Source organism: Schistocerca piceifrons, chromosome 3 (assembly GCF_021461385.2).
Source record: "Schistocerca piceifrons isolate TAMUIC-IGC-003096 chromosome 3, iqSchPice1.1, whole genome shotgun sequence".
Classification (NCBI taxonomy): Eukaryota; Metazoa; Arthropoda; class Insecta; order Orthoptera; family Acrididae; genus Schistocerca; species Schistocerca piceifrons.
In genome coordinates this window covers 637,594,491-637,622,240 of record NC_060140.1, presented here as the reverse complement: position 1 = coordinate 637,622,240, position 27,750 = coordinate 637,594,491, and the positions used below count along the sequence as shown (strand labels likewise).

The window sequence follows — 27,750 nt, the reverse complement described above, 5'->3', positions numbered from 1 at the left end:
TTGTCACGCAGATTTGCAACTCTAATCATTTAGCAGGTGAAGACTATGAAACCGGAATTTCCCTATAGATGGTGCTAGCTGTCAGTGTAGGACCCGTGAGACAGCGTCCGCAGCGCCCTCTGCTTCGTGCAACGGCTGACGACGAATGTCAACACACAGTAACCGAAGTTCCACACATCGGTATCTGTTTCAAACCCGTAAATATGTCGAGTTTTGTGTCTGCAAACTGTGTAGGCGCCCTCCGTCGATCTACTGCCGTCGACTTCTCTGACGTAAGAGACTGATGTTGTTATCTACTGTATATACCCGACTATTCGTTACGTCTACACATCAGATGGAGCAGCAACTAACATCTTCACTGTTAGGGTGACTAAATTTCGGATTTCCATAATACTAATTAATGTTGACTTTTTGCACAGTCGATCACCCTTCATTTGCTGCTGCTTTACCGAAGACGAGATAGATGTTAGTTATTATTTCAGCTTCCTATTTCCGATGTTACTACTTACCCGCATTGTTTCTGATTTTGTATTATTTCTGTCCGATTGGAAATTAAATGTTAAATACCTTTTAAGTTACTATTTACGCTTCGTTATGTTTCATAATCGAACCTTCCGTCATCCAGAGATCCAATTTGCAGCACACCTATGATTATCGTTGACTAACACACAAGCTATTGTGGAAATAGCTTTGTTTTTTTACAACATTTAATAATGATTAAATGATCGTGACTGATTGCGTTTTTTATATAGAGAAAAGGAGAGTTGATCCTACAATTATTCTCAGCAGTTACGGCAACTAAAATGTCCGTGATTTTTATAGTTCTTCAGTCAAAGATATTACAGCAAGGATTATGGTCTATTACTATACTTCGATACAGTCACTCAGACTTCGTACGCTTTTGTTTTCACAAAACTAAGTGTCCAATTCCATTCTTGTATTCAGTTTAACATCCCTTCGTATAGTCTATAGATCCTGTTATCGGTTATTTGTCGTGTAATAGAGCTTAATATAGAGCGCTACTTTTTCTCGCGCGCGCAATTCCTCAGATCTACCTAGAACTCAGTATAAATTTCAAGGCAAGTCTGTCCCGCATAAATTAATTATAGTTACTTTCCTTGTCTACATCTACATATATACTCCGCTAGCCACCAAGCGGTGTGTGGCGGAGGGCACAATTCGTGCCAAAGTCATATTCCCCCCCACCATCTGCTCCACTCGCGGATCGCGCGAGGGGAAAACGACTGAACGCCTCAGTACGAGCTCTAACTTCCCTTATCTTTGAATGGTGATCATTGCGCGATTTGAAAGTTGGTGGTAAAAATATATGCTTTACATCCTCGGTGAAGATCGGATTTCGGAATTTAGTGAGCAACCCCTTCCGTTTAGCGCGCCGTCTATCTGCAAGTGTGTCCCACTTCAAACTTTCAATGAGATCTGTAGCGCTCTCGCGATGACTAAATGTACCAGTCACGAATCTTGCTGCTCTTCTTGAGACCTTCTCAATCTCTTGAATCAGACCAAAATCGTAAGAGTCCCATTCAGACGAACAATACCCTAAGACTGGACGAACTAACGTGTTGTAAGCTATTTCCTTTGTTGAAGGGGGCTGCATCGCTTCAGGATTCTACCAATAAACCGCAATCTAGAGTTCGCCTTACCCGTTGCTTGTGTAATCTGATCATTCCATTTGAGATCATTTCGAACAGTCACACCCAGATACATGACGGATGTTACCGCTTCCAAAGACTGGACATTTATTTTGTAGTCATACATTAATGGGGATTTTCGCCTTGTTATACGCAGTAGGTTACACTTACTAATATTGAGAGATAACTGCCAGTCAGTACACCACGCATTTATTTTCTGCAAATCCTAATTGATCTGTTCACAACTTCCGTGTGATACCACTTCCCTGTAGACTACAGCATCATCGGCAAATACTCTAATGCTGCTGTCAATACCATCAACCAGACCGTTTATGGAAATTGTAAAAAGCAGCGGACCTATTACGCTGCCCACGGGTACACCTGAAGTTACGTTTGTTTCTGTTGCAGTCACCCCGTTCAGGACGACATACTGCTCCCTGTCTGTTAGAAAACTTTCTATCCAACCGCATATGTCATCGGATAGACCGTAAGCGCACACTTTTTGTAGCAATCGACAGTGCGGAACTTAGTCGAACGCCTTTAGAAAGTCGAGAAATATGGCATAAACCTGGGAGCCGGTATCTAGAGCCTGTTGTATACCATGCACAAAGAGGGCCATCTGTGTCTCTCATGACCGCTGTTTCCTAAAACCGTGCTGGTTTCTGCCGATGAGCTTCTCAGAGTCTAGAAAGGTCATTATGCCTGAACGCTAAATATGTTCCATGATACTACAACAAACTGATGTCAGTGAAATTGGCCGGTAATTATGTGCATCCGATTTTCTACCCTTTTTATAGATTGCTATGACCTGGGCCTTCTTCCAGTCCCGTGGATCTTTCCGCTGTTCCAATGATCTGTGATAGATTTTGGATAAGAATGGTGCTATATTTGTAGCATAGTCAACATATAATCTTACGAGGATACTGTCTGGGCCAGATGCCTTCCTGGAGTCTAAGGATCTTAACTGTTTTACAATCCCAGATACACTAAACACTTTGTCAGCCATCCTTGCGTTTGTTCGATAATTGAAAGGTGGAATGGTGCTGCAGTCCTCTACCGTAAACGAGTTTGTGAATGCTAGGTTTAGAATGTCGGCCTTCTGTTTATCATCATCAGTTATATTACCCGTACTGTCAGCAAGAGAAGGTATTGAATTATTTGTAGCGTTCATAGATTTTATGTACGACCAAAATTTTTTGGGTTTATTTTTAGAATCTGCAGATAAAATATTGGTTTAAAATTCGTTAAAAGAATCTCTCATTGTCCTTCTGACAGCTGCTTTCATTTCGCATAATATCTGTTTGTCAGCTGGGCAGTGACTACGTTTAAAACGACTGTGCAAAATTCTCTGCTTTCTCAGCAACTTCCTAATATGTTTTTTGCAGCATGGTGGGTCCCTGACCTCTCCTGTATTTTTACTAGGCACATACTGCTCTAGTACGTGGTGGACAATACCTGTAAATTCCTACCAAAGATGCTCAATATCTTTACTCCCACTGACACAGAAGCCACAATGACATTATGGTCACTAATACCTGCTCCTAGATTAACTTCCTCAAAAAGATCAGGTCCGTTTGTCGCCAAGATATCTAATATGTTCCCATCTCGAGTTGGTTTTCTAACCAATTGCTCAACGTTGTATGTTGAGAGCGCTCCTAGAATAACTTCACACGAATCTTTACTTCTGCCCCCTGTTATAAACTTGTAATTTTTCCAGTCAGTGGATGCCAAATGAAGTCTCTACCTATAACTAACGGATAATTTGGATATTTACTTCCTATGTACTCAAGACTTTCCCTGAAACGTTTTGCGACGTTTGTTGCGGATGCTGGTGGTCTATAAAAACCTCCTAATACAAAAGTCAATCATTGTCTGATTGACAGCTTTATCCAGACTATTTCACAGTCCGACCCAGTATCGATCTCAACTGCGTTTAAACAGCTTTTAACTGCAATAAACACACCATCATAGTATCAGTCCTATCCTTCCTAAACATAGTCCAATTCGAGTTCAAAATTTCACTGCTTTTTATGTCTGGTTTCAACCAGCTGTCGGTAACTAAGACAATATTGGCATTGCTACAGTTTATTTCGGAGAGTAACTCGGGGATCTTGCTACAGACACTTCAACAATTTACTAACATGACATTAAGTATATTTAAATCCTTTGTAAGGACCTGTTTAGGCGAACTAATAATTTTTACAGTTGACACACCCGCATCAGTGACGTGAACTGGTAATTTTTCAGGCCAACAGTAGCGCCTTGATCCCTTCGGTAGCATATCACACGGAAATGCGAGCTGTATCGCTCGCCGCAGGTACATAGATTTATTCAGAGCGCAGAAAACAAGACAGGAGAACTAACATAACCGCGCATGCTTTATATAGTAGAATTTAGAATCAAAAGTAGCCGTGTTGAACACTCTTTGATTTTCCTGAGCCGCTACTTTGCAGCGGGCGTTATTCTGATGAGAGATTATATTTCGATAATTTTAATTAAAACTTTTTCGATGCTATTAATATATTCCGGTATAATCGATCACCTCTCCCCTATATGAGAACAAGCTTGATAATATTGTTCTCAATTAAAAGAGCGGCTATAACTATGTTTTGCGAACAGCATTGGTTTCCTGCTCTCATTTGAAGAAAACTGCTGCGGAATCGGATCCAATGCTTGTCGAAGCTTTCGGCGAACATGCTCTAGGGAAAACACAGTGTTTCGAGTGGTTCAAAAAATTCAGAGGTGATGATTTTGACGTGATAAATGACGAGCGCGAGAAACCATCGAAAAATTCTCAAACCAACGAATTGCAGGTCTTATTGGATGAAGACTATACTCAAACTCAACAGTAACTCGTGGAACAATTGAACGTGACGCAGAAAGCGGTTGCTCTTCGGTTGAAAGCTATGAGAAAGATGCAGAAAGTGGGAAAATGGTTTCCATATGAACTGAATGAAAGACAGCAAGCAAATTGAAAGACAACTTGTGAAATGCAGCTCGCCAGACACGAAAGAAAGTCGTTTCTCCAACGAATTGTGACGGGCGATGAAAAACTGATGTATTTTGAGAATCCTAAGCGTCGTAAATCATGGATCAATCCACGCAAACCTTCGACATCAAATGCAATACCAAATCACTTTGGAAAGAAGACAATACTCTTTGTCTGGTGGTATCAGAAGGGTGATATCCTATTATGAGCTGCTGATATCTGGTGAAACCGTTAACACTGATAGCTACCAACAGCAAGTGATCGATTTAAATCGAGTATTACGTGGAAAACGATCGGAATATGGAAAAACGTAACACAAAGTCTTACTGCTCCATGATAGCGTCCCATCACACACAGCAAAGAGAGTCAGGGAAATGATCGAGGCTTTGAGTTGGGAAATACTAGGGCATGCTGCTTATTCTCCAGAGCTGGCTTCGTCCGCCGTTCATCTATTTGCATGACTGGGACACGCTCTCGTTGAACATAGCTTGAATTCGTATAAAAATGTACGAAAATGGCTAATTGATTGGTTCGCTTCAAAAGAAGAACTGTTTTTTGGCGTGGCATTGATAGCCTGCCGGAGTAGTAGGAGAAATGTATAAATAGCACTGGAGATTATTTTGAATAAAGGATTCTTTATTATTTTCAAACAACAAACGTGTAATCATTGCAACAAAATTCTGGTTTTATACTTCTACACCTGGTACATACCCGCCTATTGTGTGTACGTGTACGAAGCTACATTAACACTTGACGACGTCTTCTGGATGCCTTACTGTTTTTCCTCAGACAGTGCAGTTCGACAGTAAAACAAAAGCACAAATAAATGTCCAATGGCCGACCTGTAGTACGAGATTACATTGGAACATCCCAGACATGAAAACTGTTACTTTCCGCAGTTGGTGCACCAGAATCAGCACTCACGGTAATGGCAGTGGTGATGCAGTTCTGCACGTCGGCTAGCGGGGGAATCGTCTCTCTGCAGAGCATAGAGGTGCACCCCACGTGCCTGCGCCAGATCACCGCCAGTGTCGAGTACGCTGCTAGTGGTCTACTCCTTTCACTCCTCCCGTACATCGTCTTCATGGTATGTTACTCGTTAGACAGCTATCTATCTGCAGTATCGAAAAATATGGGAATAATTCCAAAGATTCTGAACACTGAAAGCCAGAATTGAAGAAAATAATTTATTTTGTAAAGTACCTTTAGAGGCCTCCAGTATTATTTCCATTCTTGTTTGTGACAGTTAATCAACGCTTTTACAACTTCTGTATTCCGGACAGAGCTCCTTCAGTGTTGAGATGTCTGATTACACTACTGGCCATTAAAATTGCTACACCATGAAGAAATGCAGATGATAAACGGGCATTCATTGAACAAATATACTTTACTAAAACTGACATGTGATTACATTTTCACGCAATTTGGGTGCATAGCTCCTGAGAAATCAGTACCCAGAACAACCACCTCTCGCCGTAATAACGGCCTTGATACGCCTGGGCATTGAGCCAAACAGAGTTTGGATGGCGTGTACAGGTACAGCTGTCCATGCAGCTTCAACACGATACCACAGTTCATCACGAGTAGTGACTGGCGTATTGTGACGAGCCAGTTGCTCGGCCACCATTGACCAGACGTTTTCAATTGGTGAGAGATCTGGAGAATGTGCTGGCCAGGGCAGCAGTCGAACATTTTCTGTATCCAGAAAGGCCCATGCAGGACCTGAAACATGCGGTCGTGCATTATCCTACTGAAACGTAGGGTTTCGCAGGGATCGAATGAAGGGTAGAGCCACGGGTCGTAACACATCTGAAATGTAACGTCCACTGTTCAAAGTGCCGTCAATGCGAACAAGAGGTGACCGAGACGTGTAAACAATGGTACCCCATACCATCACGCCAGGTGTAACGCCAGTATGGCGATGACGAACACACGCTTCCAATGTGCGTTCACTGGGATTCGCCAAACACGGATGCGACCATCATGATGCTGTAAACAGAACCTGGATCCATCCGAAAAAATTACATTTTGCCATTCGTGCACCCAAGTTCGTTGTTTAGTACACCATCGCAGGCGCTCCTGTCTGTGATGCAGCGTCAAGGGTAACCGCAGCCATGGTCTCTGAGCTGATAGTCCATGCTGCCGCAAACGTCGTCGAACTGTTCGTGCAGATGGTTGTTGTCTTGCAAACGTCCCCATCTGTTGACTCAGGGATCGAGACGTGGCTGCACGATCCGTTACGGCCATGCGGGTAAGGTGCCTCTCATCTCGACTGCTAGTGATACGAGGCCGTTGGGATCCAGCACGGCGTTCCGTATTACCCTCCTGAACCCACAGAGTCCATATTCTGCTAACAGTCATTGGATCTCGACCAACGCGAGCAGCAATGTCACGATACGATAAACCGCAATCGCGATAGGCTACAATCAAAGTCGGAAACGTGACGGTACGCATTTCACCTCCTTACACGAGGCATCACAACAACGTTTCACCAGGCAACGCCGGTCAACTGCTGTTTGTGTATGAGAAATCGTTTGGAAACTTTCCTCATGTCAGCACGTTGTAGGTGTCACCACCGGCGCCAACCTTGTCTGAATGCTCTGAAAAGCTAATCATTTGCATATCACAGCATCGTTTTCCTGCCGGTTAAATTTCGCGTCTGTAGCACGTCATCTTCGTGGCGTAGCAATTTTAATGGCCAGTAGTGTACTTGGGCCACAGCAGACTTCATGAATTGTATCAAAACGTTTCTGACGGAGTTGTTCCTTCAGTTTGGGAAGCAAATGAAAGTCTGGTGGGCTCATATCAGGACTGTATGGTGGATGGAGAAGTATTCTCCATCCATATTTTGTCGAGAATTTCCCCCACTGGTAGTGGTCTTTATTCAGGTCATGCGCAACCCATCTGGTAGCAAATTTTCTCATCTTCAACTTTTCAGTTATGGTACTATAAACTTAAATGACAGACATTCTGACCTCATATGCAATTTCCTCACGTGTTTGTCGGCGATCCTCTCTGAAAATGTCATTAACAATAACCTGACAGGTGTAGTCGGCTGCAGGTGATGGCGTTCCACTTCTTGGGTCGTACTCAGTCCTTATCCGACCGGCACGTGCGAGCAGATCATAGCGGTATTTTGCAACGACCCGCTACACTATTTCCACGCACGTCTATCAAAGCGTTACAAATTTCCATTGAATTCTTTCCAGGTAGAGATTCTGTTTTGATGCAGAGATGCTGGTCACTGTGTGTAATACCGACTCACTCGGGTTCAGCTTCCTTTTTAAAACTGAATTATTCACGACATAGGCACGCGAATCGGCTAACACATATACGACCTTCACGCCTTGTCTCGTTCACAGTTAACATGAGTTTCAACTCGATCACGCTGTCATTACGGTTTCGCATCTGCAGTGACAAGACTTTTGAAATTACTCTCCTAGGGTTTTTGTCAATACCGATTTGCTACACTGCTTTCAACACTAGATTAAAGTGAAAAGTTTGTGGCCTGGAACAAAATGGCATTATTAGCTATTAGATTTTACTTGTCTCCTATTGCTATGTGGTGCACAGTCACGTAATACATGTACCAGCCTTCTCACTTTTTTATTGTTCTATTGAGCGAAATAAGAAGAAAGATAAAATTTTAGATTATTTAAAATTTTGGCAAGATACTGCCAGATGAGCACAACAGCGAAGACAATTTTTCACCCACCGTACACATCACGCTAAAACCGTGTAATATTGCCTGTTTCCGTGATAATGGCCTAAACTCCACGAAAAAACGAGTCCCTCTTTTCTTCAGTAGTACCATATCCAGATGAAACCAATCGTTAGCCGCGTACAGCTACCAAATGACGGGTATGCCGATTGCTGGATTTCATCCACTATTTCCGTAGCATTAAGATCAGCTAACATAGCCCAGTGAACACCGATGTTATCATCGTGGAAGACAGGAGTGTCCACCCCACAGTCATACGAAAATACGGAAGTAAGGCCAACAGTAGGGCACCGAGAATATTGAAATAAACACCCTCTTCATGTTCACAGTAACTTGAATTACTAGGTCCACGTCATTGTACGAAATACGAACAATAACCGTCTCTGACCTGAACTGCACCCACCACAGGTTGAGAGTTGAACGCCTCATTTGGCCGTTGGTGTGCTGAACGCCTTGCACCATTTGAAAACAAAGTCGCTACTCGTCAGACCACACAACATACCTTCAGTCAAGTACTGTTCAGTTTTTATATTGTTTACCAAACTGATGACGTGCCACTTGATGAGCCCCTGTGAGCTATGGTCTTTTGCGAGGTAGCCAGTTCCCAATAAACTTTACATGTCTTTCTGCTAAAAATGTTCTTTCGAAAATAGGTTTGGATGGATATGTATTCGCTGAATACAGCAATTTGTGTCGGGTTTGACACTATTTGTCACTGAAAAGGCTTGGAACAGATCTCCGGTCCCTTGTCGTTTGCGAAATTCTAACAGCGGTATTGAGTATTTTGTTACTGTTTGATCACTTGACATACTTTTTATGTCTTTACATTTGTAGTCCTCTTTGAAGGCGCTTTCCAGTGCTATAAATAAGTATACAGTTCAGATTTGGCATCTAAGAATGTCAAAAATTACTTGCGCACTTCAGGAAATTCGCCATATCGTCTGCTATAAGTCAGTAGGAACCACACCTCGATATATTTACTCGTTATTCAAATAAGTGGTGTAATGGGTATAAGTGCAAATATTTTATTGGTGACTGAGGAGAGTGTACTGAACAACATAACATCAGTGTTTACTTTCCAGACTTCTAAGTACAGCTCTTAGGATTGTAACACTAATAATAAGTGGGCAGATGAAAAGCTGGTATTAAGAAGATAACGAAGTTTGGAAGATAGAAGGAATACATTAAAGCGATGTACAAAGGACAGACTTGAAGACAGTGTTATGGAGAGGAAATAAATAACGATGAGACAGGAAAAGAATCTGGCACAGCATCGAAAGACTTAGGTCAAAAAAACCAGGCAACTGAACATGACGATGACTTTCCCTGAGAATTATCGAGATTTAGGGAGTGCTAGTCATAACAGATATAATGCGCCTAAAATGCAAATGCAATGATAGAAACACCAAAAATAATGAATGTAGAGTAATGAAGTTTCTCGAATACAGTTGCCCCCCACCTCCCTCGCCCCCCCCCCCCCCCCCCCGAACCACGAACCATGCCGTCGATCGGGTGGCTTGCCTGCGCTGAGAGGCCAGACAGAAGTGTAGAAGTGTGGTTCCTGAAGAGACGAAGCAGCCCTTTCTTGATGAGAGGCAGTTGCAGGAGCAGCAGTTTGAATGTTTGACTGATCTGGCCTTGTAATGTCAACCAAAACGGCTTTTCTGTGCTGGAACTGGGAACGGCTGGAAGCAAGGGGAAACCACAACCGTAGTTTCTCCCGAGGGCATGCAGCTCTACTGTATGGTTAAAAGATGATGGTGTCCTCTAGGGTAAGATATTCCGAAGGTAAAATACTCCCAAATTCGGATCTCTGGGCGGGACTATTCAGGAGGATGTCGGTATCACGAGAAACATAACTGGCACTTTACGGACCGGAGCGTGGAATCTTATATCCGTTAGTCGGGCCGATACGCTAGAAAATTTAAAAAGGGAAACGGATAGTTGAAGTTAGATATAGTGGGTATTAGTGAAGTCCGGCGGCAGGAGAAACAGGACTTTTGGTCATGTTAATACTGGATTATAAATAGAAAGTCAAATAGGGGTAATGCAGGAGTGGGCTTAATAATGAATAAGAAAATAGGAATACGGATAAGCTACTATCAACAGCATGGTGAACGCATTATCGTAGCGAAGATAGACACGAAGCCCACGCCTACTGCAGTAGTATAAGTTTATATGCCAGATATGCCAGCTAGCTCTGCAAATGATGAGAGACCTGAAGACACTGGAATGTTTCAGATTGACTGTACAATGGCTACACAGATTTTTAATTATAAGATATTTCCGGAGGTAAATATGGTCTCTGATCACAGTTTTTTGTTATGAGCTGTAGATTAAATCTGAAGAAATTGGATAAAAGGTAGGAAATTAAGACGGGACCTAGATAAGATGAAAGGAGCAGAGGCTGTTGAAAGTTTCAGATGTAGCATTGGGCAACAGCTTACTAGATCAGGGGAAAGAAATACGGTAGAAGACGAATGGGTAGCTTTACCAGATGAAATACTGAAGGCAGCACAGGATCAAGAAGGTAAAACGACAGGGCCTCGCAGAAACCCTTGGATAACACAAGGAATATTGAATTTGATTGATGAAAGGAAAAAATTTAAAAATGCAGCCTATAAAGCAGACGAATGGGAATCCAAACGTTTAAAAAATGAGACTGACAGGAACGCAAAATGGTTAACAGGAATGGCTACAGTACAAACGTAAGGATTTAGAATCATATTAATTAAGGGAAAGATAGATACTGTGTACAGGAAAATTAAAGAGGTATTGGGGGGAAAGAGAAGCAGTTGTATGAATATCAAGATTTTAGAAGGAAAACCAGTCCTAAACAAAGAAGGGAAAGCTGAAAGGTGGAAGGAGTATACAGAGGGTCTAAACAAGGTAGATGAACTTGAAGACAGTATTATAGAAAGGAAGTAGACATAGATGAAGATGATATGGAAGATATGACACGGCCAGAAGAATTTGACAGAGGTCTGTAAGATCTCAGTCGAAACAAGGCCCTAGGGTAGACGATATTCCGTCAGAGCTATTGATAGCCTTGGGAGAGTCAGTTATGACAAAACTCTTACATCTGATGTGCAAGATGTATGAGACAGGCGAAATACCCTCAAACTTCAAGAAGAAAGCAGTAATTCCAATGCCAAAGAATGCAGTTGCTGACGTGTGTGAAAATTACCGCACTGTTAATTCAATGAGTTATGGTTGCAAAATACTAACACGAATTTGTTACAGAAAAATGCAAAAAACTGGTGGAAGCCGATCTCGGGAAAGATCAGTTTGGATTCCGGAGAAATATAGGAACATGCAAGGCAATACTGACCCTACGGCCTACCTTATAAGACGAGGTAAAGAAAGACAAACCTACTTTTATAGCATTTGTAGGCACAGAGAAAGCTTCTGACAATTTCGACTGGAATACCCTCTTTGAAATTCTGAAGGTAGCAGCGGTAAAATACAGGGAGCGAAAAGCTATCTACAGCTTGTACAGAAATCAGACGGCAATTATAAGAGTCGAAGAGTATGAAAGGAAAAAAGTGATTGAGAAGGGATTGTAGCTGTTCCTGATGTTATTCAACCTGTGGTTGAGAACGGAGTGAGACAGGGCTGCAGCATCCCCGATGGTATTCAGTCTGTATATTGAGCAAGAAGTAAAAGAAACCAAAGAAATCTTTGGAGTAAGAATTGAAGTTCAGGGAGATAAAAAATTAAAACTTAAAGATTTTTCGATTATTTTGTCAGAGACAGTAAAGGACTTGGGAAAGCAACTGAATGCAGTCGACAGTATCTCGAAAGGAATAAGTAATATGAACATCAACAAAAGCAAAACAAAGATAATGAAATGTAGTCGAATTAAATCAGGTGACGCTAAGGGAATTAGATTAGGAAACGAGGAACTTAAAGTAGTGTGTTTTGCTATCTGAGAAGCAAAATAAAATGTAGACTGTCAATGACAAGGAAAGAATTTTTGAAGAAGAGAAACTTGTTAATGTCGAGTAGAGATTTAAGTGTTGGGAAATCTTTTCTGAAGGGGTTCGTATGGAGTGTTGCTATCTATACAAGCAAGAAATGGATGAGAAATAGTATAGATAAAAAGACAACAGAACCTTTCGAAATGTGGCGCTACAAAAGAATGTTGACAATTAGCTGGGTTGACCACATAACTAATGAGGAGATAATGAACAGAATTTGGGATACAAGAGGTTTGTGGTACAATTTGGTCAAAAGAAGGGATCGATTGATAGGACACATCAAGGTATCACCAATTTAATATTAGAGGGAAGTTTGGGGGGGGGGGGGGGTAAAATTCTTAAAGGGAGACCAAGAGATTAATACAGTAAGCAGATTCAGGAGGATGCAGGTCGCAGTTTTATGTGGAGATGAAGAGGCTCGCACAAGATAGAGCCGTATGGAGAGCTGCATCAAACCAGTCTTTATACTGAAGACTACTACAACACAAGTAACACATTTAAGTGCGAGATGAACCATTGCGAATGTGAAAGCTAGTACAATAATAAGCGGTGTAGCTGCCAGAAGGTTGAATGCAAGCAGGCAAACAAGAATGGATTCTGTTGTACAGGTGCCAGATGTGACTTTGTGGAATTGAGCTCCATGTGTGTTGCACTTCATCAGTCAGTACTGGGACGGTTAATGCTGCTTGTTGGTGATTGTGGAGTTGTCGTCCGGTGATGTCGTATACATGCTTGGTACTGAGCAGGCCAAGGCAACATGACGACACTCTGTAGAACATGTTGGTTTACAACAGTGGCATGTGGTATCATTTCGGTAAACGCCCCTTTGAATCTGTCCACGAATGGTAGCACAACAGGTCGAATCATCAGACTGAGGTACAGTTTTGCAGTCAGAGTGCATGGGATAACCACGAGAGAGCTCCTGCTGTCATACGAATTTGCACCCCAGAACATAACTCCAGGTGTAGGTCCAGTCTGTCCAGCACAGGCAGGTTTGTTTATGGCCCGCAACTAACCTACCCGTAACCCAAACGGCCATCACTGACACGGAGTCAGAACCTGCTTTCATCAGAAAACGCAAGGAACCTCCATCCTGCCCTCGAATAAGCTGTGGCTAGAAACCACAGATGTGGCACAGGGTGGAGGTTTGGGGTCAGTCGAATACACGTTACAGGGCGTCTGTCTCGGAGCTGTCCTGGAAGTAACGCATTTTTAATAGATATTTGCGTCACTGTGAAGCCAACTGCTGCTCAAATTGTTGCTACAGTGTGGTACGACGCACCAAAGCCATTCGCTGAACACGCTTGTCTTTCCTCTCGATTGTGGCACTTGGCTTTCAGGAGACCGGTCTGGTTGCGACTGTACGTTCTCGTTACCACCGCGGCCAACAATCACGTATCGTGGCAACATTCCTGCCAAGTCTTTCAGCAATATCGCAGGAAGAACATCCAGCTTCTCGTAGTGCTATTACATGACCTCGTTCAAACTCAGCTTGATCCACTACGGAGACTGCCTACACTACTCTTGTCCGTCCTCTTTTAGAATACTGCAGCGCGGTGTGGGATCCTTACCAGATAGCACTGACTGAGTACATCGAAAAAGTTCAAAGATGGGCAGCATGTTTTGTATTATCGCGAAATATGGGAGATAGTGTCACAGAAATGCTACGGGATTTGGGCTGGACATCATTAAAAGAAAGGCGTCTTTCACTGCGACGGAATCTTCTCACGAAATTCCAATCACCAACTTTCTCCTCTGAATGCGAAAATATTTTGTTGACGTCGACCTACATAGGGAGAAACGATCACCACGATAAAATGAGGGAAATCAGAGCTCGTACGGAAAGATATAGGTTGAAACTTCCCCTTTGAATGTAAAGATGACTGTGCTGGTAAACTTCTACGTTATTTGACACTGAAACAGCTGAGAAAAACTGAACGTACTCAGACAGTTCTCTCTTTACTTATTCTAATCATCACTAAACTGACACACAATATTCTTAGCACAACGCAGTCTGACTTTCAGTAAATCCTACAAAAGAATGGCCCTGACTAACAATAACCTATACCTTTCATGAATCACTTACCTCATAAAAAGCTTCTTTACTCGAACTACTGCAATACAGCGAGCGCCAATATTGCCAGCTAAAGAAAAGAATCTAACTACTGAAGGCACTAACTACTGATAGGCACAGTTAGCAAATGAAATATTTTTATAGAGAACAAACAATGTATTTACCTTAATAGTGTTTAAATAAGGGAAATCAGTTCATGACATCCAGTCTTACAAACTTCCTTTTTCTGACGGACGCACGTCCACATCGTCCGCTCATAGTAACCTCTCAAAATTCTGGCATCTCTCTCCCCACATCCACCACTGCTGGCGCTCACCTCCAACTGCCCAACGCTACACTAGCCAACAATGAATCCAACCAGCCACAGACTGCACACAGCGAAGTCAGCGATTTTCATACAGAGCACTACGTGACGCTACCAACATAAAAACCTAAACAGCCTACTTACAAGCTCTTCGTTCTTTCCGCACGCTATATGAGATTGGAGTAATAGAGAATTGTGAAGGTGGTTCGATGAACACACTGCCAGGCACTTAAATGTGATTTGCAGACTATCCATGTAGATGTAGATGTAGATGAGGTGCTGATAACGGCGTCTTTGTCACCTTAAAGGCATTCTTAACTAACGTCAATTCAAGACGTCCAATCTCAAAGGTAACTAACATTCAAGACCGTTAAAGCGTGTATTTAAAGTAAACCTTACCTTCATCCCCATAGTGGCGCTACTAGCGAAACTCTTATGTCAGTAGCTCCAACACTCAATACACATCATCTTTCAGATGTGGAAATGCTCCTAGCAACTTCTGTTTTTGCCGCAGATCTCCCTCCTGGTGTTGCGATTTTTTCCGTCAGTGTATATATAAGACAGGCGAAATATCATCATACCTCATGGAGAATGTAATATAAAACTTCGTATCAAAATAAGACTGTGTGCTGGACCGCGACTAGAGCCTGGCACCCTTGCCTTTCGTGATTCAGTTTATCTAGGGATTGATCTCTCCATGCATGACTCACAAAGCATTTGGGGAAGCAAAGCTATGATGGTAAACCGTCACCCCGAACTTGCATGAATGACAACATGAAAGACAGAGGTCCCAGGTTCGAGTCTAGGTCCCGCAGATAATTTAATCTGTCATGAACTTTCGCATCAGGGCACATTCCGCTGCAGAGTGAAATTTCGTTCTCGAAATAATGTACTGTTTCCAGTTCGAAGACAGGTGCTAGCTGTTGTAAATATACCGAATCATTAGTTTAATAGGCCACACATGTAAAATTCTGACATGAATTTGTTTTCATGAGAACCAAAGTATTAATAGCAGTTAATTTCGGGTAACATCGGTTAACTTTGCAGTAGTGTGCGCACACCTGGGGCAATACTGATCCCACGAGAGGAAGGTAGACAGAAGTAACTCGAACCTAAGTTTATACCGTTTATAGTTTACAGAAATTATTTGAAATGAGAAACAAACGGTCATCGGTAAATTGTACAGAAACATGACTATAGCCGTGTGTCGAAGGACGTGAAAGGAAAACAGTAGTTGAGAAAGGAGTGAGTCAGGGCTGTAGCCTATACCCGATGATAATCAATCTGCATACTGAGCAAACAGTAAAGGAATATTTTGGCAGAAAAACAACTTATGACGGGAAGAAGAGGGAGGATGTAAGATCTAGGCAGGCAGTAGGAAAAAATGACTTTCTGAAAATCATCGAATACAATCTGAAGGATTAGAAGATCTTTTCTGAAGATATTTGTCTGGAGTGCAGACCCCTAAGGAAGTGAAAAATGGACGATAAACACTTCCAACAAGAGGTTTTTTTTTCGGTCATCAGACTGGTTTGATGCGACCCGCCACGAATTGCTCTCCTGTACTAACCTCTTCATCTCAGAGTAGCACTTGCAACCTACGTTCTCAATTATTTGTTGTATGTATTTCCGGCGTAAGAAGTCAGCCTCATTCTGCCAACGGCCTTGTCAAAGAGGGCGGAGGAGCGGATAGAGGTTCAGGGTACTCTTTTGTCCTAGGGGTGGGAAATTGCCCCTAAAGGCGGAAGAATCAGCAATGATCAACGACATGAGGATGCAGAAGGCAATGGAAACCACTGCATTAAAGACACGTAACGTGTATCCACAGGACATGTGGCCTGTAATTGAAGAAGTGTCATGATGATCTCTCCATTGGCAAAAGATTCCGGAATAGTCCCCCATTCGGATCTCCGGGAGGGGAATGCCAAGGGGGAGGTTACCATGAGAAAAAGATTGAATAATCAACGAAAGGATAACGTTCTACGAGTCGGGGCGTGGAATGTCAGAAGCTTGAACGTGGTAGGGAAACTAGAAAATCTGAAAAGGGAAATGCAAAGGCTCAATCTAGATATAGTAGGGGTCAGTGAAGTGAAGTGGAAGGAAGACAAGGATTTCTGGTCAGATGAGTATCGGGTAATGTCAACAGCAGCAGAAAATGGTATAACAGGTGTAGGATTCGTTATGAATAGGAAGGTAGGGCAGAGAGTGTGTTACTGTGAACAGTTCAGTGACCGGGTTGTTCTAATCAGAATCGACAGCAGACCAACACCGACTACGATAGTTCAAGTATACAGGCCGACGTCGCAAGCTGATGAACAGATAGAGAAAGTGTATGAGGATATTGAAAGGGTAATGCAGTATGTAAAGGGGGACGAAAATCTAATAGTCATGGGCGACTGGAATGCAGTTGTAGGGCAAGGAGTAGAAGAAAAGGTTACAGGAGAATATGGCCTTGGGACAAGGAATGAAAGAGGAGAAAGACTAATTGAGTTCTGTAACAAGTTTCAGCAAGTAAAAGCGAATACCCTGTTCAAGAATCACAAGAGGAGGAGGTATACTTGGAAAAGGCCGGGAGATACGGGAAGATTTCAATTACACTACATCATGGTCAGACAGAGATTCCGAAATCAGATACTGGATTGTAAGGCGTACCCAGGAGCAGATATAGACTCAGATCACAATATAGTAGTGATGACGAGTAGGCTGAAGTTCAAGACATTAGTCAGGAAGAATCAATACGCAAAGAAGTGGGATACGGAAGTACTAAGGAATGACGAGATACGTTTGAAGTTCTCTAACGCTATAGAGACAGCATTAAGGAATAGCGCAGTAAGCAGTACAGTAGAAGAGGAATGGACATCTCTAAAAAGGGCCACCACAGAAGTTGGGAAGGAAAACAAAGGTACAAAGAAGGTATCTGCGAAGAAACCATGGGTAACAGAAGAAATACTTCAGTTGATTGATGAAAGGAGGAAGTACAAACATGTTCCGGGAAAATCAGGAATACAGAAATACAAGTCGCTGAGGAATGAAATAAATAGGAAGTGCAGGGAAGCTAAGACGAAATGGCTGCAGGAAAAATGTGAAGACATCGAAAAAGATATGATTGTTGGAAGGACAGACTCAGCATACAGGAAAGTCAAAACAACCCTTGGTGACGTTAAAAGCAACGGTGGTAACATTAAGAGTGCAACGGGAATTCCACTGTTAAATGCAGAGGAGAGAGCAGATAGGTGGAAAGAATACATTGAAAGCCTCTATGAGGGTGAAGATTTGTCTGATGTGATAGAAGAAGAAACAGGAGTCGATTTAGAAGAGATAGGGGATCCAGTATTAGAATCGGAATTTAAAAGAGCTTTGGAGGACTGACGGTCAAATAAGGCAGAAGGGATGGATAACATTCCATCAGAATTTCTAAAATCATTGGGGGAAGTGACAACAAAACGACTATTCACGTTGGTGTGTAGTATATGTGAGTCTGGCGATATACCATCTGACTTTCGGAAAAGCATCATCCACACAGTTCCGAAGACGGCAAGAGCTGACAAGTGCGAGAATTATCGCACAATCAGCTTAACAGCTCATGCATCGAAGCTGCTTACAAGAATAATATACAGAAGAATGGAAAATAAAATTGAGAATGCGCTAGGTGACGATCAGTTTGGCTTTAGGAAAAGTAAAGGGACGAGAGAGGCAATTCTGACGTTACGGCTAATAATGGAAGCAAGGCTAAAGAAAAATCAAGACACGTTCATAGGGTTTGTCGACCTGGAAAAAGCGTTCGACAATATAAAATGCTGCAAGCTGTTCGAGATTCTGAAAAAAGTAGGGGTAAGCTATAGGGAGAGATGGGTCATATACAATATGTACAACAACCAAGAGGGAATAATAAGAGTGGACGATCAAGAACGAAGTGCTCGTATTAAGAAGGGTGTAAGACAAGGCTGTAGCCTTTCGCCCCTACTCTTCAATCTGTACATCGAGGAAGCAATGATGGAAATAAAAGAAAGGTTCAGGAGTGGAATTAAAATACAAGGTGAAAGGATATCAATGATACGATTCGCTGATGACATTGCTATCCTGAGTGAAAGTAAAGAAGAATTAAATGATCTGCTAAACGGAATGAACAGTCTAATGAGTACACAGTATGGTTTGAGAGTAAATCGGAGAAAGACGAAGGTAATGAGAAGTAGTAGAAATGAGAACAGCGAGATACTTAACATCATGATTGATGGTCACGAAGTCAATGAAGTTAAGGAGTTCTGCTACCTAGGCAGTAAAATAACCAATGACGGACGGAGCAAGGAGGACATTAAAAGGAGATTCGCTATGGCAAAAAAGGCATTTCTGCCCAAGAGAAGTCTACTAAAATCAAATATCGGCCTTAATTTGAGGAAGAAATTTCTGAGGATGTACGGAGTACAGCATTGTAAGGTAGTGAAACATGGACTGTGGGAAAACTGGAACAGAAGAGAAAAGAAGCATATGAGATGTGGTGGTATAGACAAATGTTGAAAATTAGGTGGACTGATAAGGTAAGGAATGAGGAGGTTCTACGCAGAATCGGAGAGGAAAGGAATATGTTAAAAACACTGATAAGGAGAAGGGACAGGATGATAGGACATCTGCTAAGACATGAGGGAATGACTTCCATAGTACTAGAGGGAGCTGTAGAGGGCAAAAACTGTAGAGGAAGACAGAGATTGGAATACGTCAAGCAAATAATTGAGGACGTAGGTTGCAAGTGCTACTCTGAGACGAAGAGGTTAGCACAGGAAAGGAATTCGTGGCGGGCCGCATCAAACCTGACAGTAGACTAATGAACAAAAAAAAAAAAATATATTCCAATCTCTGTCTTCCTCTACAGTTTTTGCCCTCTACAGCTCCCTCTAGTACCATGGAAGTCATTCCCTCATGTCTTAACAGATGTCCTATCATCCTGTCCCTTCTCCTAATCAGTGTTTTACATATATTCCTTTCCTCTCCGATTCTGCGTGGAACCTTCTCATTCTTACCTTATCACTCCACCTAATTTTCAACATTCGTCTGTAGCACCTTATCTCAAATGCTTAGATACTCTTCTGTTCCGGTTCTCCCACAGTCCATGTTTCACTACTATACAATGCTGTGCTCCAGACAAACATTCTCAGACATTTGTTCCTCAAATTATGGTCGATATTGAAAGAGTATAGAAGCTATTGAAATGTATTGTTACAGATGAGGAAATGCTGAATCGAACTGGGCAGAAATTAATTCTAAGGCGCAACTCGACTAACCGAAGGAATTGGTTGATATGACACGTGCTGTGGCATCAAGGGATGGGGAGATTTGACAATGCAGGGAACTGTGAGAGGCAAATATTGTCGAGAGAGACTAAGTCTTAAATACAGTAAGCAGGTTCAAATGTGTGTACAGTAGTACTGCAAAGATGAAGAGGTTTGCCTACGCTAGACTAGCCAGAGAGCTGTCTCTAACCATTCTTATGACTTAGGATCACAACGATATCGATAATTGTTGAACTAATCCTTCTCGTTGCTTCCAAATGATTAATTTCTCATTTCATTATAATTAGATTAAAGTTAGAATGCCACAGATTTGTAGGAAACTGAACGCTTTTATTTACATCTATTCCATTCCGTGAAGTGTGGCTTCCTTAGAGACTCTGGGCCGAGCGTTACAGTGGCTTAGACAGTGGACTAGAACTAGAAAATATTGACGTTAGCTTTTTTGTGGTTACCTTAAATAGTTTTAAACGGGTTTCTTCAATAACAGCACAACGTATTTAATTTCGCTCCTGTTCCAAACTGAAGCTTATTTTCTATCTCTGTGAACTTAACGCTGAAGGCCAATTAAACTCCAATGTTCCATCCCTGTCCTCTCCTTCAGTTCCTTAAAGTTGCGCCGGTAGATTTCTGGCATTCTAGAGGGCGAATTTGAATGTTTTCCTCAATGACCTAGCTGCAGACAGCTAAGATCTCTTACATAATGTTAAATTGCATGGCACAATTTACTACATTCATGTTCACCTCGTTTGGTGATGTAAGTTCAGCACATGTATACTTCATTACAGGGAGGATCGGTGGACAAGCGGCTGCCATTCGCTATCCTCTCGACTTTGAGTCTGCTGACAGGATTCTTCTTGTCCTTTTTGCCGGAAACTGCTCTACAGCGACTACCAGATTCTTTGCAAGATGCTGCAGTCTTTGGGAAAGGTCATGACTACTGGAGCTGGAAACCTAGTCCGACGCCAGTTTTTACATCAAAAGAGTAGCGTTTTATGCTATCATTTTCCCCATCTCGCTGAGTTTTGGTCATTTTCACATATCACACTTTGCAACATATGCTCAACCACAAATTGCGCCAAGTGATCTTAATTTTTTGTGTTGTTAACAAGTTGGAAACAGGTTAGCATTTATTGTCACTGTTTCTATTTTTTAATTGAAAACTTGAACTTTCATCTCCAGATATCTTCATATAATAATATCAGAAAAAAACTTGTGCCATCTCCGGAAACTAGCGCAAAGTCCAGGAGCTGTTCAAGAGGTGCAGAGGATTACATGACGTTACATACTACCCATGGTGTTGATCCTAGTATCTGTAGTACATAAGATTACGGATCTCTGTCTCTGGAGCTACTTATTAGATAGACGTTTCTTTAAGGAGGTATAATGTGATAAGTTTTGGATTCTTGAGATTTGCTCATAATGCTCATAAAAGGAAGCCAGAAAATTATGACAGTAACTTCTCTGTAAACTAAAACTGCATATTGACCAATACTCGGAACTAGACCATAGGCGTTTTTCAGTAATTTGCTTATGCACTGAGAGTTCCAGAATCGCTTACCTCTGACATTTGCCTTCTCACTTATTTTCATTTTCTTTTAGCCATTATTACCTACTGTTTCTAGAGTTCTGCATATCTCTTTATGGAGATCACCTTGTAGTAAACGAAATTTACTGACTCCATTCCTTGCAAATTCCCTTTGGCTGAGAGACACATTTATTCATGGGAATACATGATATCAGTTTCTTCTACACTGCAGCTCAATTAGATATTTTCTTATGAAAGTATTGAAAAAATTAATAGTATTTTGGTCTTATTTTATAATATAGCATACTGGAGCATTGACATACAGTTAAGTATGACACTCCATAAAAATGGAAACATCAAAGAACAGTTAATTCACAAAGAAAGATATCTACATAATATGTTGATTCCATTATTCTTTATTATCCATTAACATATATTTCATAATCAATAAACACTAGTTTTTATGCTTTCTGTGTGAAACCATCATTACAAGATGATATTTTTCAACTGTGATTGGAAATCACAATACCTGGGACCTAATGTTCTATGGTGACTAGTAATGTATATAGCGCGGTTTATTATTTTATAATTGATGAAGCAATGAGAAAAATTTAGAAATCTTTAGAGAGCTTCAAAGCAATATGAATTAGCACTGCATTAGCCCTCATGAAATAATTACAAATACGTTCTGTCCATATAATATGATCTCTGTGTTTTGTCAGTTTGTGTCTTCAGCTATTTAAAATTTGTTGATAACTGTTATACTGTATTGTGACACGGCATATTTTCTATACCCAAATTTCGGTTCATAGTTACAAGGCTCCATCATTATTGGTTCGTTTAGTGGTGAGTATTTACCACTTTTTTTATCTTACCTGGCGACTTTAAAGTATTCTTCCACTTTTCTCAGTCAATAACTCATCTGCAACTTTACTCTTGAAATAAAGGTTAATGCATTTAAAATAATCTCAAAAAGTTTCAAATGCAAAAATATATCTAGACCACATAAATCAAATTATCGGTCTGTATGTTCAATGTCAATTATCAAAAATTTACCTCTTTGTACTGTCTGTCACCATGAACTATGTCCTATTTTTAAGCCTTATTATAAGATTCAGGTTTTGCTGCACAATGCATCTTATGAAGTCTGTTATATTACAGCAATTAAAAAAGACTGAATGTCTTCTTTTATGTTAAAATTATAGGTAAACGTTTTGAAGGAATTACTAATACTTTGCAACTCATCTGTAAATAAATTTTATTTTGTACATTTTTGCTTTCAACAGTTTCCATGTAACTTAATTTTGTATTATGTTTTCTGTGAAATTTGAAATAATATATTCTATTATTTTTCAGTCTTTCCTCTACTTTTCAGTCTTTCTAAAAGCCAATGATTCTTATGTACGTTAATACACTAATGCATTTTGCTTTTCTCACTACATTCAAGGACTTAGTCATTTTAATTTACAATATATATATATATATATATATATATATATATATATATATATATATATATATATATATATATAGTAATATATTGATCATTATATATATATATATTCTATTTACTGGATAATCAGTTTGTGAATCTTACTTGTAGTTCTATTTACACAAAATTTATTTCATAATTTAGTACACAGCATTTTTCAGATGATTAGCAACTCTAATATCAAGCATTTTGTGGCACTACTTTTATATTATAGTGAAGTATCAGTCCAGGTGTTGTGATCATTATTTATTGAAGTGTATGTGTTCATTTACTTTGTATTATGTTACCCCAAAGAGACTATTATGTGCTTAAAATGTGTAAAACTATATCAACAATGCTAATGGAATTCTAAACAGGTGAACCCATAGCATTCCACAGTTTTTATGCTCATATCCATTTTCAGCAGTAGATTATCAAATTCAGGGTGGCACAAATTACAGCCGAAATTCTTTTATAATGTTGGTCATCCTGAAAAAAGCAAATAATTCGTTTTTTTGTGCTCATTTCTTTGCTATCACAAAAAGTGAAATAAACACTGATACTGAAACTTATTCCCAAAGAGCAGTTCAAATGGCTCTGAGCACTATGCGACTTAACTGCTGTGGTCATCAGTCGCCTAGAACTTAGAACTAATTAAACCTAACTAACCTAAGGACATCACACACATCCATGCCCGAGGCAGGATTCGAACCTGTGACCGCTTCCAGACTGAAGCGCCTTTAACCGCACGGCCACACCGGCCGGCTGAGCAGTTCCATAAACAATTTAAGACAACAAAAAGTTCCTTCTGGTTTCTGAAAGTTCTTCACCTGAAACAAAGATTTTTCATTGTATAACTCTACCAATATTAATCAGTGACAACGTGAAAATGACCCTTGTGAACAGCTAAAAACGAATCGCCACAATAAGCATTAAGTATAAATTGGAAAAATCTGCTCTTATCCCACAGTCATACGCTTTCTTGTTTATGAAGTAATATTTAGATTATTTTGTTGTAGAAAGCTTCTCACAAGTACATCATTTTTATATTCATATCATGCAAATCAAACAAAATATTCATTGGCATCAGTTTTAGGTTAAAAATGCTAACTGAAAACTCATTTTGTGTTTTTTCACATTTTGGATAATTTATGAACTTCATTGGTCACCGCTTTCACATATACTGATTTACTACCATAACGAAAATTGTAAAAGCTGTGCTTTTCTAAAGTACCTGTGTTAATAAATTTGGAATAATGTTTGTTATTTCTATCGAGTAATGCTGTTAATGGAACTCATATTCAACATCATTGTAAATGTATATCAATTAAAAACTTTCTCTCCTAATGATGTTTTGGGCAACTCAGTCATTTGGAAATACCGCTATTTGACTGTACTGTTGTTTATTTAATTATGCCCCAGGTTTTCGCCTTATAGGCCATTTTCAAGTGACTGAGTTTACATCATTAACATATATTGCAGGACATCAAGCTCGAAATGGGCCATAAATTAAGAAAATTATTGCCTTCGCACGAAACTTCTTCTTCTTCAGTAGCTCTACAGCCCTTGGTGAGCCTTGGCTTCTTCAACAATCTTCCTCCACACTTCTCGGTTATTTGCTGCTCTTTTCTTGCGCCGGACTCCCGTATTGCTGATATCCATTATTACCTCATTGATCCATCTTCTTCTAGGTCTCCCTTTTCGCCTAACTGAATGGGTCATATCTTTCATCATTTTCTTTGGAACTCTATCCTCTGCCATTCTCTCCAAGTGTCCTAGCCATCATATTCGCTGTGATTTAACAAATTTTACTATGTCCCTGCCTTGTATTAACTCTTGTAATTCGGCATTGTAGCGTATTCTCCAGCCTTCTTCCTCCCTTATTGGCCCATAGATTTTGCGTAGTATTTTCCGCTCAATGCTTCTTAGAGCATTTTTATCGTGTTCTGTCAACGTCCATACCTCTGAGCCATATGTGATAACTGGGCGGACTAGGGAATTATATATTAGCAATTTAGTTTTTCTTGTAACAAGGCTACTTTTGAAAATCTGCATATTTGCAAAGTAAGCTCTGTTTCCTGCTTGTATTCTTTCCCTTATAGTCTTTCCAATACTGTTATCATTTGTTATTAGGGCTCCCAAGTAGTTAAAAGAGGACACTCCATTGAAGCATTTCCCATTGATGATTAGGTTTTTGGGGGTTCTTCTGGCCTCAGATTGTGACATTACCATATATTTTGTTTTGTTTACATTTACTATGAGGCCAATTTTTAAGGCTTCTGTTTCCATTGCCCGGTATGTTTCTGGGAGTGTATTGGTATTTGTTCCTACTATAGCAATATCATCAGCGTATGGTGCCTCTTTTGTTGATTTTATTTACTGCACTATGCAGGGCAATGTTGAATAGGACAGTGGAGAGACTATCCCCTTGCTTCACACCTTTATTAAAGTCAAAGCTTTCACTTATTCTGCTAAGGACCTTTACTTTTGCTCTTGTCTCTGTCATTGTCATTCTGATTAGTCTTATTAATTTAGCACATATACCAACTTCTTTCAGTACTCTGTATAGTTCTTGCCGATTTATGCTGTCAAAGGCTTGTTTGAAATCGATGAATAAGAAATGCAGATCTATATCATATTCATAGAACTTTTCCATCATTTGCCTTATCACAAATATTTGATCAGTTGTTCCTCTGCCCGGTCGAAAGCCACACTGATATTCCCCTAGTATGCCTTCTGCACACTACCGTATCCTTTCGTTTAATATACTTGTGAAGATCTTATAAGCTGTAATTAGGAGTGTTACACCTCTATGGTTTTCACATGATGTTCTGTCCCCTTTCTTATAAATGGGGACTATTATTCCAATTTTCCAATTATCTGGCATAGTTTCTGTTTCCCATATATCTGATATTAATGTGTGCAGTTCCTTTATTACAGCCTCACCACCAGTTTTTATTAATTCAGCAATTATGCTGTCTTCCCCAGGGGCTCAATTGTTTTTTGACTTGTGCACAGCCTGGGAGACCTCTTGTAGTGTTGGCTTTCTTGCTTCATTGGTTTCATTGTCTACTTCCAGCTCCACTCTTCCCTCCCGTGCAGCTGTCTCTTCATCTTCTAGGCTGGTGCTTAGTGTATCTTTGAAATATTCTGTCCATCTTCCCACTATCTGTTCTTCCTCCCTTATCATTTTCCCATCTTTACGGGAACAGGCCATTGTTTTTGGTTGGAATCTATTCTTCATATTGCCTGTGGCATGATAGAACTTTCTTATTTCTCTCTGTTCCTTTAGTTCTTCTAGTTCTTGAAATTTCTTCTTATTCCACTCTCTTTTCTTTCTCTTGCACAGTCTGTTAGCTCTTCTCCTTAATTCTCTATATTGTTCCACATTATTTCTGGTTTCTCTCTGTAGCATTTTTGTTCTTGCCCTGTTCTTTTCCTCTATTGCTGACCTGCAATCTTCATCAAACCACTCCTGCATTCTTCTGTTCCTTCTTATGCCTATTATTTCCTCTGCAGCATCCTTAATGACTTTTTCAAACCTGTTCCACCTTTCATCTACTCCTACTGTGGTCTCTTCATTGCTCAACTTTCTGCTTAGTGTTACTTGGTACTTTTTACTTCATCAGGGATGTTCAGATTGTCTGTATTCCATTTCATCATCTTTCCCATTCTGTTGCCATTTGTTAGTGACAGTTTCTCCCTCAAGACTGATTTTATCAAAAAGTGGTCTGAATCACAGTTTGGTCCTCTGCAGCTCTGTACATCCGTAACTGACGTGGAGTGGCGTGCAATCACTAAAATATGATCAATCTGATTGACTGCTCCATTGGCTGCAGACATCCAAGTACCCAGATGGATCCTTTTATGTGGAAAGCAGGTACTTTTAATAATCATTTATTCCTTGCTGCGAATTGGCATAGTAAGTCTCCATTCTCATTGTTTTCTTCATGTAGTGAATATTTCCCAGAAACTCCATACAGATGTTCATTCCTCCCTATTTTTGCATTAAAATCTCCTATTACTAGCATCAGGTCATATTTAGGTACTGCACCGTATACTTTTTCCAAGTCTTCGTACAACTGTTCTTTAATTATATCCTCTTTTTCCCCTGTTGGTGCATGTGCATTAACTATTGATATATTCCTAAATTTACCTTTTAGTCTGAGTCTGCACATCCTTTCATTTATGGGTTAAAATTCTAGAAGCCTTTTCCTAACTTCCCTAGTTATTATAAAACCTGTTCCAAATTGGCTTGTTCTTTCTTCTGGTCCACTATACACCAATGAGTACTCAGGTTTATCTATCTGCCCATTCCCCTGCCATCTTATTTCCTGTAGCCCTACAATATCATATATGAATTTTAAAATTTCATTGGCTATTTCTTTCATTTTTCCAGGCTGAAGCATTGTCCTCACATTCCATGATGCTACTGTTAGATCCTTTATCCGTTTCCTTTGCCGGAGTCGTGATACATGCTTTCCATCCAGTTTCCGAGGGTTCTGTCGAATTTCCGTAATATTCTTTTTTTACAGTATAGGGTTATTAGCCCCATGCCCAACCCCCAACCTGGAGGACCAGGATTTGTATGAGGTTTAATCCTCTAGGGAAGCTGTCTTCACTACGCCTCTAGAGCCCTCCCTGCCCCATGTTGTGGGACGCACTTTGTCTGGCTCCTCTGTCGAGACCAGTCCGGCTTGGGAGACCCTGCCAGTAGCTATGCTACCTGCCAGCATAGCTCTCGACTTCACC

General features: G+C 40.6%; 1 protein-coding gene across 1 annotated transcript in view; it reads left to right on the top strand.

Moving 5' to 3' along the window:
* Positions 1 to 20,988, top strand: part of LOC124788909 (solute carrier family 22 member 15-like) — an 87,638-nt gene extending 66,650 nt beyond the window's left edge. Inside the window, exons 5-6 of the mRNA XM_047256192.1 lie at positions 5,538 to 5,725; positions 20,788 to 20,988. Coding sequence (XP_047112148.1) covers positions 5,538 to 5,725; positions 20,788 to 20,988 — 389 coding nt within the window. The remainder of the gene's footprint in view (positions 1 to 5,537; positions 5,726 to 20,787) is intronic.
* Positions 20,989 to 27,750: the final 6,762 nt, after the last annotated feature.